The 15,630-nt window shown below is 47.1% G+C and overlaps 2 protein-coding genes across 2 annotated transcripts in view; one reads left to right on the top strand and one right to left on the bottom strand.

The window, feature by feature from the left end:
- LOC132916179 (laminin subunit alpha) overlaps positions 1-15,087 on the bottom strand; it is a 57,131-nt gene extending 42,044 nt beyond the window's left edge. Inside the window, exon 1 of the mRNA XM_060975948.1 lies at positions 15,083-15,087. The gene's annotated coding sequence lies outside the window, so the exon portion shown is untranslated. The remainder of the gene's footprint in view (positions 1-15,082) is intronic.
- On the top strand, positions 1,768-12,267 carry LOC132916203 (ejaculatory bulb-specific protein 3-like). Its single transcript, XM_060975993.1, has 4 exons — positions 1,768-1,922; positions 6,764-6,935; positions 10,889-10,983; positions 12,010-12,267. Exons 1-4 carry the CDS (start codon positions 1,917-1,919, stop codon positions 12,112-12,114), a joined length of 378 nt encoding a protein of 125 aa, XP_060831976.1. The 5' UTR covers positions 1,768-1,916; the 3' UTR covers positions 12,115-12,267.
- Positions 15,088-15,630: the final 543 nt, after the last annotated feature.

Below are 15,630 nucleotides of genomic sequence, written 5' to 3'. Positions count from 1 at the left end.
CGTATCTTTGACTCGAGAAAGTACGAAATAAAGAAGAACGCGTCCGAATATGTAAACCGTAGAGGTAGAAGCAGATGCGTAGAGCGCCTTGGAATATTTCTAGTCATATTTATAAAGTAAAAAACTTTTTTTTTTTATAAAGTAAAATAAAGAAAAAAAAAAATAATTTTCCAAAGTATTTGTCGTAGAAACGAATTAAACGCGAAGCAGGACATCAGGACTCGGTAAAGGCGCGTGTGCAACGGACGCAGCAGTTCTTCCACCGCGTTAACCATGTTTTACGTTTTATTCGGTTTTAACAGAAATTAAATTACTCTTCGACTTGGCTGTAACAGGATTTACACAGCGCAAACCTTTTATTTCCTTATATTCGAAATACACGCGAACGTATCGATCTCAGTTATGATGCTACAGAGCAAAACGAATTTGCAACAACTACTTAATTTAATTAGGTCGCTGGAATATTAGAAAATGTATCTTGTTAATGGCACTCAGAGCCCTTTGTAACTGCCCTAGCAAGCATTATAACGATCTCGTCGAATTAATTGCTTCGAGATCAAACATTTTCGCGTAAACGAGCGAACAAGTGCGTTTTCTTTGCGCGTAAAGGCCAGGCCTCTGTCGGATTACTTTGGCGCAGCTTCGTGTCGTCGAAGCGAACGAATCGCATCGACAAATAGCCATTCGCGATTCTTAGAAACAACGTAAACGACGAATCATCGTGCCGATTCCTCGTACACGGTTCGCAAATCTGATCTCGCTTCGTCAATTCTCACGTATAATATTGAAATTCTTCCACCTTACTTTTCGTTACTTTGCTACGCGATTACTTGTTTCGTTGAATCTTTTCTAATATCTGATTCCGATATCTATATCTGCGAGTTCTATACCGAATTCACCGTGACAAACCGTTAAATATACGCAGACAAGAACATAGACGGGACGAGATAGGTAGACGAACGTATTTTCTCCGATAATGATATATCGTTATGGAAACTCGAGGCACGCACCGCAGTTTCATTCGCTCGCTTGCGATATTTGGTAATAAAATTATACAGCGAATCAATTATCCGAAAAATTTGAAGCTTCGATGGATAATCGACGAGACGGTTTACCGATATTTCTACGCTCGATCGTGAAACATGGGAAAATGATCGCGGTTCATCCTCAGGCTGATAACGTTTGCGCAAATAACACGTAAACACACTTAACCATTAACCACTTGTTTCGTCATTTTATGAAAAAGCTTCGAAAAAAGTGCTTCGAAGAAATCACGATCTACGTAAGCGTTTACCTACGTAGGCGTACATTCGTTCAACTTGTAGCGACTATTGTTATTAGCACCGTTGGCGGCTGCGATATTTGCTCGCCCATTGTTATCAGTTGCATAATACGATATTTCCTTTTCACTTTTCGTGAGAACGATCGGATTTACATTTGGCGGTAGGATAATTCACGTCCGTTCAGATACGTCTAGTATATCTTTGATCCAACGTTTTTTCATCCACGACGTTTCTTATATCCGACATATTCTCGCGAAAAACAAGGAACATTATTTTTCTGGCAAAAAATTATCACGCAACAGAGCTACTTATCCATTAACGGGCACGTGTCGTCGTAATTCTCAGAAGGTGTGGACTGCGTTTACCTTTCGTTTCGTCCCGTTCCCTTCCATGCCGGTCGTTCTGTCGCGTCGTTCCGCCGTTCCACGTCTCGTCCGAGTCCACGCGACCCTCCGCAGAAGCTGAAGCAGGACGGTCGCCGGCAACGCGACCGCAGGTGCGAGAAAGACGAGTAGAACCGATCCGACGAATTCGGAGGCTGGGCAAACGGCCGGGTATAAAACACTTGATCGACGCCGAAGCCAGCATCAGTCACGCTTAACTTTGCTTTCCTGCACCACACGAGCTGCAAACATGAAGGTAAGCCACACACTTTTTCCTTTTCTCGCCTCTTCCCACCCCCTCCCTATTTCCTCTTCTTTAGTTTTTCCATATCTTCCTTTCCTTTCCTTTCCCTTTTCCTTTGGTTTTTGCATCGGGTCTTGCGCTTTGTATCACAGCTTGCTCCAATCTCTATGGTACTCGATCGACCTTTGCTTCTCTCATTCAAACGTAAATCCAGAGTCTGTTTTTGCGCCGCTAGCCGACTCGTTCTCGCAGCATATTCTCACGTTGCTTGCGTAACCGTCGCGTAAGAGTGACGCGCTAATTTACCCTCGAAAGTTTAAAAGTCAAATCATTGGACGAACAGAGGCGGCGGTAAACATATTTTAGACAAGAAAATGTAACGGTATAACCTATTTATGCGCGACGACGTAATTCGAATATCTCGGAGGATCGTCCGGAACGATTAACACCGTGCATAACCATTTAACGCTATAGCTATAAGACGACTAAACGTCTTTCGCTACTTAATCGCGACGCGTGCGTCTAGCTCGAGTTATCGCGGCGGAAGAAGATTATCCCAAGATAAACACGCTACAGGTACGTTTAATTTGAGAAAACGCGCTTGCTTAAATTCGGAACACGCGCCACACAGTCCACCTTCCCTGCCCACCGTTTGTTTCGCAGAAAATTCAGGCGTGTCTTGCGACACGCAACGGGAATAAACGGTGCCGAATATTTTCCGTTCCGCGTGCGAGACCGTCGGCGCGACTATCGTTCGCCTGCAACACCTTCCACTGAGAAATTAGCTCGAGGAATCGCAAACGATCGTACGTTAACGAAACGAACCGTCATCGTTAAATTGGTCGGAGCATCGAGCGACAAATAGATTCGGATAGATTCTTGTTCAGATGCGGAAGTAACTCGACGTTCGAACAGATCAGCTGTGAACAGCGTCGATCGAAATTTGCCGAACGTATCTCGGTTTGCAGCGTGGAACGGAATAACGGCGGAACAAGGTTCCGAGGAACCGAGGTTAAAACGGTAGCTGGGAATCGCGATGGTTCGGTAGCCGGTATTCGTTTGCACGCGTATCCGTCGCACGCTCCAACCAAATTAACCGAGGACACGGCCGGCCTTTTTCAACCGGCAAAGATTTTATTTCGTGGACCGTTCTAGGTTGACCAGCGCAGCCAAGCCTTCGTTTCCGGTCATGGCCTTTTATTTGCTTGGTTCTTCGTGAAGTTTGCTCGAACGTCGACGCGTTAGTCTCCGTTCCATAGATCGGATCGCAGCGCAGTGAAAAAATGCGCGTTGACATTCGTCTAAATCGGATCATCGTTTCGCCGGAATACTTTAATCCGGGCAAAGCCGCACGTTTCTATTCACCCTCGTTGATCGATCTTTCTAATCCTCTTCGTCGAATAGATAGGAAAATCGCACTTTCAATTTCAATTTCTCCGCCGATTTATCGATGGAAATCGGATTGGAAGCGTCGCGAGATGGCCAGCGAACAATGGCAAATGAATTTCGCACGCGTTCACCGCTATGTTTTCCAAGCGATACGAGAAAGAGCAGGAAAATTCGGGTCGCGTTCAACGACATGTCTGCGGTAACCGCTACGGGTACGATCGAGCAGCGTGATAAGAAACTGGATTCGAGCTGGTCGAACGCGATTCGCCCGCCATTTTCGTTCTATCGCCGTTCGTTCGATCTTCGATGCTCGTGGTTTTAATCTACGTCTAATTAGAGGACTTTGCGCGCAGCTCGTTAATCGTCAGGAATTAACGCGCACCGCTTCATCGGATATACGATTTCGCCGCTTTGACGGCGTGTCGCTCGCATCAGGCGTTTTAATCAACCACGAGGTTAATCGTGCGACTATTTAAAAATCATCGATTAGTCCGGCATAGATTCAACGGCGGTATCCGGTCATCGTGATTCAGCGGTATCGCGCGAAAGAGGATATTTGCATTCGTTACGGTCGGCTCGATGTATCGTTGCTAGAGATTTCCTACAATTTAATTTGCAAACGACGAATATCGTTTAACGTTTTGACAGTTTGACTCGTCGAATTACCTTCCACGGTCCATTTACATTTATCGTTGTCAAAAGTTATCCGCGTTCGATTGGCAAGCACGGAGTACGGTTTCTGTCGCAGTTGATAACAAAATTTTCTTCGTCGAACGGCAGTCCGCCGTCCACGAAAAACGAGCAAAGAACCGAGGTGAAATTTATTCGTGAGAGTGAAAGGCGTTAGGAAGCATTCCTCGATGGTGCGATTGCGTCATGGGATTTATGTACACTTATGTGTACCGCTTACGACAACGACAACGACAACGACAACGACAACGACGACGACGAGGACGAGGACGACGACGACGACACGGCGCGACGTTGACACCGATTCCATAATTATCGACATTGCGCTGTTTAGAGAGCGGCGCTCGGTGTAGGAGCATTCGCGATCCTGCCTCGGACTATTTTAATCGAGCGACAGGACTCGTCCGTGGAGAGGACTCGCGACCTCCACTTTTCTTCCTCTTTGTCGTTCAAGCAGGTTTTTACGAAACCTTCGTAAGAATGAAACGATCGACGAAAGCGGTTGGAATGAGAAATAGCGCGGTAGCTGCATCGCCGATGCTTTCTTTTCGTGGGAAAGGCGCGTGAGAAAGAGTTGGGTAATTTTTTTAACCGGTGCCTTCAATCTTACCGCCATGTCTGGAAAATTCAGCGATACGAGAAGAATGCCTCTTTCGCGATAAAAATCTTTCGACGATAATGGCGTAAAATGTACTCGCAAGAGCATATTTATCGTTTCTTCGTAACGTTGTAACCAGTCGTCGACTACGATTTCGTCGTTAACTAACCAAGATTTAATTTAACCATCCTTGTCCTTGACGCCGTTACGACTACGTTACGCACGAATTATAATTTCCTTGGATCAACGTTCGGTCCCGACCGCGATGCATTCGCGTTGTATCGTTGAGCGAGCGCCGTTCGTCTTTTTCTCATCTCCTTCACCTTGACCCGCTTCGAACACGACGGATCAGTTAGCGGTAAGAAATTGACGAGCGAAATCCGGTCCGTGCAAACACGCCGCTATACACGTCTTTACGAGCCTCTTGAGTCAGCGAAAGTACGAAAGACGAACGTTTCGTACGGACTGGGTTACGAAACAGCGAGTTTTCCTCTTTGTTGGCGATTACTCGTTATACAAGCATCGGCAAGCATTTAGCAAGAAGGGAAATTTCAACGTTGCCGAACGAAATCCGCGTGTCCGACGATCAACGAGAATTTAACGAACGACGAAAATTCTTCCGCCAAGTTGTAGCGTAACGTGGATTTTGCGAACGATCCGAGTTACCATCGAAACAGCTTTGCTCGGCCGAAGAATGCGCGTCGATCGTTAGCACGTTGCATGCGTAGGTATGGAAACGATTGCGCAGGATTTATGGGAAATCGTGAGTCGGAACGGGCAAGGACGACTTGTTGTCGCGCGGTTAGCAGCTACAACGGCATGGCACGGCACGGCACGGCACAGCACGGCCGGGTGTGCGCGTTATTCGTGCATCCGAAGCGTAGAAAACGGGATGCTCGATCAGGGCTCGTGTCGCCTGCGATCCATTTAACCGTGAATCGTCGTTGCGTAATCCGGTCTCGCGTTGGGTCAAGCGCACCAAGAACAAGCGGAGATCGCCACGGCTAAGCAGCGATTGTCCGCTGAGTCTAGAGCCTTCGTTCCGCACGTTTCCCGTCCCGAGCAAATTTCCGTCAAGCGCGGATCGAAGCCGGATTAAATCTAGATCCGATCTCGGTTAGATCGATGGAATATTAAATTCCGACGTTATCAAGGTGGCCGGGAAATAGCAAGCCAAATTTAGCTAGGATCGCGTCCTCTCCACTGTCCACAATCAGATTCGTTTTCTATTCTGTTACGCGTTACTCGACCTTTCGTCCGATTTATCCCGGTCAGTCTCGTTCACCGATCGTCGATCCAACCGTGAAAGCGCACACGATGGATCGCGGTTTGTTTATACAGCGCGTCGCGACGAACGATCCTTTAAATCCTTTCCATTTGGTCACGCGACAGGCGTAAGTACGCATTTTTGAAAGAGTCGAACCGGTTCTCGACGCACGCGAACCAGTTGCTCGCGTTTCTCTCTGTCTCTCTCTCCCTTTTACTTTTCGTGCCTCGAATAAAAGACGTAAACGACGCGGCTAAATTATCCCGTCTCTAGGCCGATCTCGGTATACGTATTTTTTTAAGTACGTTCGATCTTCAGGTTGTCACGCGTCTACGTTTCAACGTTCAAGTTGAAAAGCTCGTACGACGCTCCGATAGTAAACTTTACGAGCGTTTCTAATTCGAAAGGTAGCGCAGGCCGACTTCTCGATCAAAGTTCGAACGGGTTGTATTTAAAAGTCGTCGGATGTCACCGAATCGCGTAATCTGTTTTGACGCGATAGTTACCCGACAAGTTTTAGCTTCTCGACAAAGTAGCGGGAAAGTTTCGAGAACGTTACAACAGGCTACGAAGCAAAATATCGTTGAAACGTATCACAGCCAACTAGCTGCATCGGATCGTCGTCGGAGTACAACGGGTAACTCGCAAAAGTCTCGAGAACGACGTAATCCCTCGATGCTCTTGATACCCGTCGCAGTGTCGTCGTGCAGCACGATAACGGTTTTTCAAAGTCGGTGGAGTTTTTGTTATTAGTCCGTTAGCTTTAGCCACGAGAAAACACGAAGGACGATGGGGAGGAAAATGGGTGGTGAAGGGTTGGTGCTCGGTATCACGGCGTTACGTCGCTTTATCACGTAGAATGCCACTTTATAAAAGACTCGCGCTTTTCTGTCCGGCTTTCGTATGCAGGTCGCGGTTGTTTTCCTGGCCATGTTGGTCTGCACCCTGGCAGACAAGTACACCACCAAATACGACAACGTCGACTTGGATTCGATCCTGAACAGCGACCGTCTACTCAACAACTACGTAAACTGCCTGCTGGAGGCCGGAAGTTGTACACCCGACGGCAAGGAGCTTAAAAGTGAGTCGACCCATTAACTTTAACTTTAACTTTAACTTTTAGCGCCGACACCTACACCTCGCCTCCGTGTCGCCCTCGTTCGTCTCCAATTACATCGGCCTACCGATTACACTACGAGCGAAACGACGCGTTCTTCCTTTCGAATCGTTCTTCTCGAATCGGAGAACGTCAGGCGACGATTAAGCCGTGCAGAGAGTTATCTCTCGTTTTTCATTTTGTCGGAAACTGTGAACGAGGTACGTATAATTGCACGACGATGGAACGATACCGGCACCGATTCCATACGTTTGTCGTCGATGACAGACGTAAACTATAGGCATGAACACGAAATACGTGGAAGTGGCAGTGAAATAACGGAGAATTCGGGAGTAAGAGGAAGCAGGGATCGGTACACAGGACGAACGAAATGGAAGACTTTCGTAAGAACGTAGCGTCGTGTCGCGATATAAATTGCAGCCGAAAGTAGCAGGCAAACGTCTCGGCGTATTTTTCTATTTCACAGATCTCTGCCTTAACCCGACTATCCTTTCCCTCGGCGCGGCTTGTTTTATCGCGCAGACTCTAACGTTGCCCGTTACTTGGTCTTAAGGGACCTCTTGCCTCGAAATCCAATAAGCAATGCCCTCTACTTCCTATTTCTCCTGCTTGTTTTCGTTTCTCGTTTTCTTCTCATTCCTGTGCTGCCCGCCGCCTCTTCCGATTTCCTCGTAGGCTTCCCTAGCCGAACGCCGTAAATGCCGTGGATGGAAAGTTTGCCGGACTGTGCACGGTGTAACGCTGTCGCGCGTCGGACGACGGTCAAAGTCGGGCAAGCGGGGCGATAAACGGGGGCGAAAGAGCAGTTCTCCTTCGTTGGAACGTCCAAGAAGCCCGGTAGCGTTTCCGTGCTGCAACGTTCGTACAGAGCGCGCAACTTTTCTTCTTTCAACCCAGAGTTCAGGTCTGTCTGTTTTCCGCGCGTTAACCAAGTAACCGCGACCGCTCGACGATCTATCTTTGTTTCATAGAAGAGACTTCTCTTGGAAGTTAAAGTTGCGCGCAAAGGACAAAGTAGCTTGCGCTTTCGTTTCGAAACCACGTACAAACACAGTTTTCCTTGATTCGTTTCAAGGCAACGCACGAAAGACGCGGTTACGTCGCTTAAAACGTCGGTCGAAGATTTCTCAAAACGTTGAACGTATGTACAGCTTGGCCGTTTGTTCCGTTTTCGAGACCGGTTGCTTCGAAGACTCGACACGGGAGGAAAAAAAGATACGGTCGGTCGCGCCAATCTCTTCTTCGCTTTCCGTTTCATTATTATTTCTGCGCTTTTCTTCTTACCGCGCTCGTTCAAATTAATTACGCACGCGATCGTAACTATTCACGGAAATGTATCTGGCGGAAAAGGTAGAAAACGGCCGATTCGTGGCACGATACGAACGGTACGATTCGGTTGCACGAATATCCGGAATCCGATCGTTTCTGATCGACTTCTAGCCGATTTGACCGCGTTTCCAATTGTTGTTTTCGAATTCGTTTCGCATTAACTGGTGCAATCGAATCTGGCGCTCGTCAGAGACGAAACGCCAGTTCGGATTAAATCTGATCGCGGACCGATGTTCGTTCGCGGCTCGAATAACATCCGGTTGTCGTCGGTGGACCACGCGCGACATTACCGCGCGTGAAAACGTTGGCAACCCAGCCTCGCGGCTTTTAATCTTTCTACGTAATCCCGAGATAATCCGAAAGAACAATCGCTCGACCGATAAATATTCTATATCGATGGCGATTCGCTGTTCCGGCTTGCCGCCTAGGCGAAATAATTTTCGATTCGATCAAGATTACTCGGGGTAAACGAGCTGCCGCTGTAACGCGTCCTATCGCGTAGCAAGACGGAACGCCGACTATCCGTTTAACAGTCGCTCTTTCTCCGTTAATGACGGCGAGTCGTTTCTCTTGCAACGACCGTACGATAAGCTTTTTATTGGAGACGCGAAAGCGATGTACTCTGCCGGCGTGTTTCACCCCTTTGCTAGACTATCTTTTTTCTTTTTTTTTTCCGCTCTTACGATAAATTAAGCCGGCGAATATGTCGGGGAAAAACGTCGGGGAATCGAGGCGCGAGAAGAGGGACGAAATTTTCACGAGGCATTTGGATTAAAAAGCGGCGGCAACCAACAGGTTGCGATGCGCCGATAAGGTCTCGAACGATTCCCACCCAGAGTCACCGGTTCCAGCCTTTGCATCTATGTACACAGGTAACGGCTTCGTTAGAAAGTCGCCGCTGATCTCGTTGTTGACAGATCGTTGAAGCCTACGCTCCGCAGAGTTTCAACTCCGACAAAGTGTATCTTTCGAACGAAACGGTAACGTTCGGATTCGTTTGCTGGACGATATTCGTAATTCCGGTATCGCAAACGTGTTTCACGCGAAATGCGTCGTCGATCCTTCGCGTCGACAGGATGCTTCGCCTAAACGACAACTCGTATCGGTCCATCGAGACGGATTTCCCTCGTTTCGTTTTATTTTCTCCCTTACCGTGGAACGTAGAGGATCGCGAGGGCCAAACGGACGGTGCTTTGTCAGGCGGACGTAGTTCTTGTCTCGGGAAATTCACGAACGATGAGCGGGCGTCGGTCTTCGGAGCAGCTGGCGTAAACGATGCCCGGGGAAAAGCGTCACGAGCCGGCACGAGGGCACGAAAACACTGCCACCCTACTACACCTTCTTGCCCCCCAAGCCTCGCTTTTATATTCGCAGCAGTAACGTACGTTACGAAGCGTACCATCGACATACCCATCGAGAACGCCATATGGAAAAAATTATAACCCCCACCTACCTTTTCTTCGCCAACCGACTCTGTTCTCTGCAGGGCAACTCGATCAAAGTTCATCGAACGGCCGCCTTACGACTCTAATTCTTTCTTTCGTATCGCGTATTTCCTCGTTCCGCGAACCGATGATCTACGATTCAACCACTCTTTACGATATCGTTACTCCTTCAACCTTGATAAAACGAGCGGACTCGTAACGTGGACTTTTTGCGCGAAAAATAACACGTATATCGTAGTTGTTAAAAGTTGCACTCGAGGGAAAGACGGAGGCGCAAAGAGGTCTAGGACGTAAAGTTTCGTAGACGCGTAAAGCAGCGTGAGGCCAGCTTGGCATCGCTAAATTTTCAAGCAACATCTAACGGCGTTGAACGTTCTTCCGTTACCGTTGCCGTTTCCGTTTCCGTTGGCGAACGTTGGTAACGGAGATAGTCGCCGAAAGTTTGTGAAAGAGATCGCGCGAAAGATCAGCTCAGTTTTCCTCTAATTCGCTGGAAAGTTCGTTACGTCTATGGTCGCGGTATGGAATATTCTTGATCTCGTTTTCAAGGCGTTTTCAAGGCTTCTGCTTCCCTGTGTCCTGTTTGCCTCCCCAAGGAACCGTCGCTCACGAGGTAAAAAGGAGACGGTAATTTTACTCTCGTTGGTATAAATAAGAACGCAGCTCGAGTCGCAACCCGTTTAAAAGCTCTTGCTTGTATTTTAGCAATGGGATTTGTCTTTGGCTGGAACGTACGAAACGACGCGTTATTTTCGCCATTACGTTCGCGTATTTTTCTACGATTTCCACATCGTCGAATCTCCTAATTACGCTATCGTCGGTCAACGATCGTCCGGAAATTGCTTATCCGGCGAGAACTCGCGCCGTGCTCTATCTCGAGCAGCGGAACAGCGAAAGTTGAAAAAGTCGTCGCTACGAGAGTTTGCCAATTACCTCCGTTCTAGAGTCGCAAGGATGCGCGTTGTCAGGCCTTATCGTCCAGGCCTGATCGCGACCAACCAGCCTAGGCTACTAGGCAGGCTGAAACGGAAAGTCGGAACGAAAGGGCAGCTCCGGTAATCGGGGGGCGTGGAATAAATAGAAAATGGGCCAAGGATCGGCAAACTTTTGCGATACGTAATCGAATTTTTCGTGTGATTTCAGAGTCCCTGCCGGACGCTTTGGAGAACAATTGCGAAAAGTGCAGCGAAAAGCAGAAAGAGGGCAGCGAGAAGGTGATCCGGTTCCTGATCAACAAGGTACGTTCACCGTCACGCTTCCGCCGCTAATCGAACGCAAACGCACCGGTCACCTGTCGCACAGAGACGCGATATCGATTTGTCCTCGCTTCCGAATGTCGTAGAACCGGTTCCCCTTTCACCGGACGCCACAGTTTCGATCCTCGGATCCTCGCGAACGACCCACCGTACGAATCACCTTCGCCCTTTGGTTTTCCTCGTTTCGGTCGTTCTCTATCCTGCGGGCATCTCGCGTTTCTTCGACCGATAATCGTTAATCCAGGCTCCGACTTTTCCGGTTTTTTCTTAAGCCGGTTTAATTCGGTTAATTCGCTCCGCGTCCAACTTTATCGCGTTCCATCGTGTCAACTTTGTCCCCTCGTGTCTTCCGTCTTTCGTCTTTCGTCGATTTTCCGTGCATTTTGCCGCCGGTACCGTTGATACGATATCGTGATCCGGGAATGGACGGAGGCGTAGTAAAGTACAGCCGAGCAAGTTGCGAATCTCTCGTTGTCGACATTCTAATTATAGTCGGTGGTGAATCTTTAAAGAGTCGGTAGAAGGTGAGAAAGGAGCGGAGACTTTCGAAGAAAATATTCCCGGTCGAGCGGCAATGCTTCCGGTTTACAAAAGTCGACAACGAACCATTCAACTCTCTCGCGGCCTTATCTTTGTCGTTTAACTTTTAATCCGACTCGCGAATACCGCTTCATCTTGTCGACGTTCTTGTTTTTCCGCTTCGTTAACAGAGTCTGGTAATTAATTAATTTCGCTAGAATAGAAGACGAATACAAAAATACTGGCACGGTCGACGTACTTGAAAAATCATGATGTCACGGTTACGCGTCTCTATCCTTGTCCCTTTTGTCACGGCGAATGTATAGCGCCGGGGGTCTTCTCTTTCACCGCCTGTCCTTCCGTTTAACGTAACGCGCGCACTTCCGGTCGCTGAAATTACGTAGCTGCGAAATTGCAGGTACTCGGCGTTTGTCGTTAAACGGAACCAATTGATCTTCGAACGAAACGATCTCGATGTTTGTGTTTCAGCGACCAGCGATCTGGGAACGGCTGTCGAAGAAGTACGACCCGACCGGCGAGTACAAGCTGAAATTCCAGGATCAGGCGCAACAACGTGGAATCGAATTACACTAAGCGTTTCGCGATGTAGAAGACGTCCAAGTAGCCTTCGAAGACGATTCGTCGACACCTCCATCGATAAATCGGCTACGTGGTTTTTTTAATTCTGTACTCGGTTAAAAGATTGCAAAATAAACGTTATATTTGCGTAGAATCAAAAGAGAAAAAGCGAGCAGCCTGAGTAGAAGAATACCTTTTGGCGCGAAAGCATGGCGAGTCTGATCCGTTGGTAGCCGCGAGACGAACGAGAAAACCCGAAGAGAGTGTGAGTCTCGGAGGATTTGTTCGTTCGGTTGAAAAGACAAGCGCTTGGAAAACAAAGGAGAATTCGCCAGGCACGTCGCGCTTTTACGCAGCTCGCGCCTTTGGCATCGTTCCTCCCGTTTCAACCCCGTTATTCCCCTCGCAGTTCTGTCACGACCGATTGTTTCGCGCGTTCGAAATAATCAAGCCGCTTTCACGGTCGACGAACGAAACGTAAACCGGCGGATTTAACGCGAAATTGGAAAAAAATTTATCGGATCCGCCCGATCCAACGCAGATTCGTACGCGGTCTACGCGGTCTACGCGCTCTACGCCTGCGACGTAGCGCCTGCCACGCTATCGTTATCGAGAACTTGGTCGTTTTTCCCTCTTTTCCTCCGCCGTTCGAATATCGAATCGCGATTTTTCGACGAGACAACGACGGCCAACCGACGCTAAATTGGTCGCCAGTCGTAAACGCTCCGGCAATTTTACAATCATCCGTGGAAGGTCTATAGAAGGAAAAGTGGGACGTTCTATTCCTTTTACGCGGCATCTCCACTTGCGTATGCACGAGACGAGCGACTCGTTTCTTCGAGATTCCGTCGCAATTTCGTTTCCAGTATGTTCGTCGCTTTGATCCCGTTGGAAATTTTTGCCAGCGTCGCGTCGCGCGTCCATTGTGCGTGTCGCGTGAAAGACGTCGTCGATCGAAAGACGTCGTCGACCGAAATAGAAGGACGTCGCGTCCTACGCAAAGTACGTGGTACGTGTATTTTGACGTTTCGGTTTTATTAAGGAATAAACTTGGTAAGTATGCATACCTTATATGTTACACCGAGGTAAATCGCATAGAACGTAGATATACATTTTTCCGGCGAATTACTTTATCGCTTAGTTTAACGTCAAACAACGATCGTTTATCTTGTCATTCGGGCCATAAAGCAACATCGATTTTCCACGTTCGTCGTGGATATTTCCTCGGAGGAACCGGACGACCGGGCCTTCCGTTCCCGACGAAACTTTCGTTCCGATCGCACACCTGGCCTCACCTACGTCACCTTGTACGTTTAGTCGGAAGACGACACGCTCGAGTGGTTCGATAATCGTGAAATTCCTCCGTCTTTTTGTCGGAAAAATTGAATTAGCTCGGCCGTTATTAGCTCTCTCGTTGTCGGCTGGACTTTCTTCTCGAGCTAACCGAAACGACCACTTACCGAGGTAGTTTCGGCTCGTTAGTTGGCGAACAAGCATCCTGAAAGTTACACGAAGGTGGAGAATCGACGGCACGGTACTCGTTGAATATTTCAAGGAAAGCAGGAGGATCGCGATCGCGATCCCGATAAGGGATTTGTCCAAAGTACAAGTTTCGCGACGTTTGCACGGTAGTCACGGTTACCGATAATTTATTTGTAGCCGCGAACCGATAAATTCAGTCGGAATAGCGGGAAAAGTTTGGCGAGCCAAGTTTTGAGTCCGAAAACGCCGCCCTTGAGACCGTTCGCTTAATTTCCTGACGCTGTCCGGCCGCGAAATATGCGAGCCGCTATACACACGCCATAATTCTTTCACGACTTTCGAAACAATTTCTCGTTTGCATCGGTTTCCCCTTTCGGGGCGTTCGCGAAGCTTTCGAAAGGGCAAGGAACCGCTCTTTCGCTCGTTTACCAACAGCCAGCCGATAAATTAATTGCACGCTGCGGGATTATCGCGCGACGTCTCTGCCGATCACTCGCAGCGATCGTCCCTTCTTCTTCTCGAAACCATCGTTCCCGATATTCCTTGCAACGGTTACTTTCTTCTTCTACGTACAGTAGCGGACAAAAGTTTAAGACGATGATTTGTAAACCGGATTACAAACATCTTATACGCATATTGTTCTTCTATTCGGTTTGTCTCTTTGGAATAACGTAGCTGTATGTTTGACCTTCGTAACCTCAGACAGTCAGTTGTTAAATACAAACAATGTAGGAGTTACAACAGTTAGTTACCGCCTAGCACTTGGAAACAGTGGACATTAGTTTAAGACGATCTGTGTAAAACGTGAGTACGAGTACAGTTTTTGAACATTTTGATTCTGGAATGTCAAAATCATTGTTTAGTGTACCTTTTATTGCTTAAAATTCATTTAGGTAGGAACAGACTATGGGTAAATCAAAGAATTTACTTGAAAACGAAAGGGAACAAATCGTAAGGCTGCGAAAGCAAAGTAAAACCTTCACCGAAATAGCAAATATAGTGAACAGGTCAGAAACAGCTTGTAAACAAGCTTGGTATAAATTTTTAAAGACAGGCATGTATTGCGATCAACCGAAAAACGGAAGACCACGGAAAACAACACCGAAAATGGATCGCCGGATTCATCGATTGAGCGAAAAGGATCGTTTTCGTAGTGCAAATAATATTGCTGCGGAGATAAACTATGAAAACGATACACAAATTAGTGCTAGAACTGTTAGGAGAAGATTAGAAGACTTTAACTTAAGAGGACGAAAACCCCAAAAGAAACCACTGCTGAGTTCTAGGAATCGAAAAAGACGACTTGCATTTGCTAAAGCTCATAAGCATTGGACAAGTGAAGATTGGCAAAAGGTATTGTTTTCTGACGAATCGAAATTCAATCGCGTCTGTTCTGACGGGATACGGTACGTTAGACGTCGAATTGGCGAAAGTTTGAAAACACAGTGCGTTTTAAAAACTCTTAAACATGGTGGTGGCAACGTTATGGTGTGGGCGTGTTTTTCTCGAAGCGGCCCTGGTCCGATATGTCGTATCAATGGAATTATGGACCGTTTTCAATACAAGGACATACTCAAGAACACAATGTTACCTTTTGCACGCAACAATATGAGTGATGATTTTATTTTTCAAAATGATAATGATCCGAAGCACACGGCTCGGGTTGTGAAACAGTTTTTTCAAGAAGAAAATATCACCGTGCTGCCGTGGCCGTCGCAATCACCAGACATTAACCCAATCGAGAATTTGTGAAGCATCATAAAAAAGACAGTACAAGGTTATAAACCGAAAAATTTAAATGAACTTTACTCTACGATTGAAACAGCCTGGAATAATATTACGGTAGATTAATATAAAAAATTAATAGATTCTATGCCAAGAAGATGTACCGAAGGGATAAGAAATAACGGATATTGAACAAAATATTGAATTTAAACAAAAATTGTGTATATTTTTTAACCAAAAATTAATATTTTTTGTATAGTCTTAAACTTTTGACCGACGAAATATTATACAGATTTCGTTCCTTTTTTATAACTTAGCTATTGA

The sequence above is a fragment of the Bombus pascuorum genome, chromosome 2 (assembly GCF_905332965.1).
Source record: "Bombus pascuorum chromosome 2, iyBomPasc1.1, whole genome shotgun sequence".
NCBI classification, from domain to species: Eukaryota; Metazoa; Arthropoda; class Insecta; order Hymenoptera; family Apidae; genus Bombus; species Bombus pascuorum.
The sequence above is the reverse complement of the archived record's forward strand: the minus strand, read 5'-3'. Positions and strand labels throughout refer to the sequence as shown.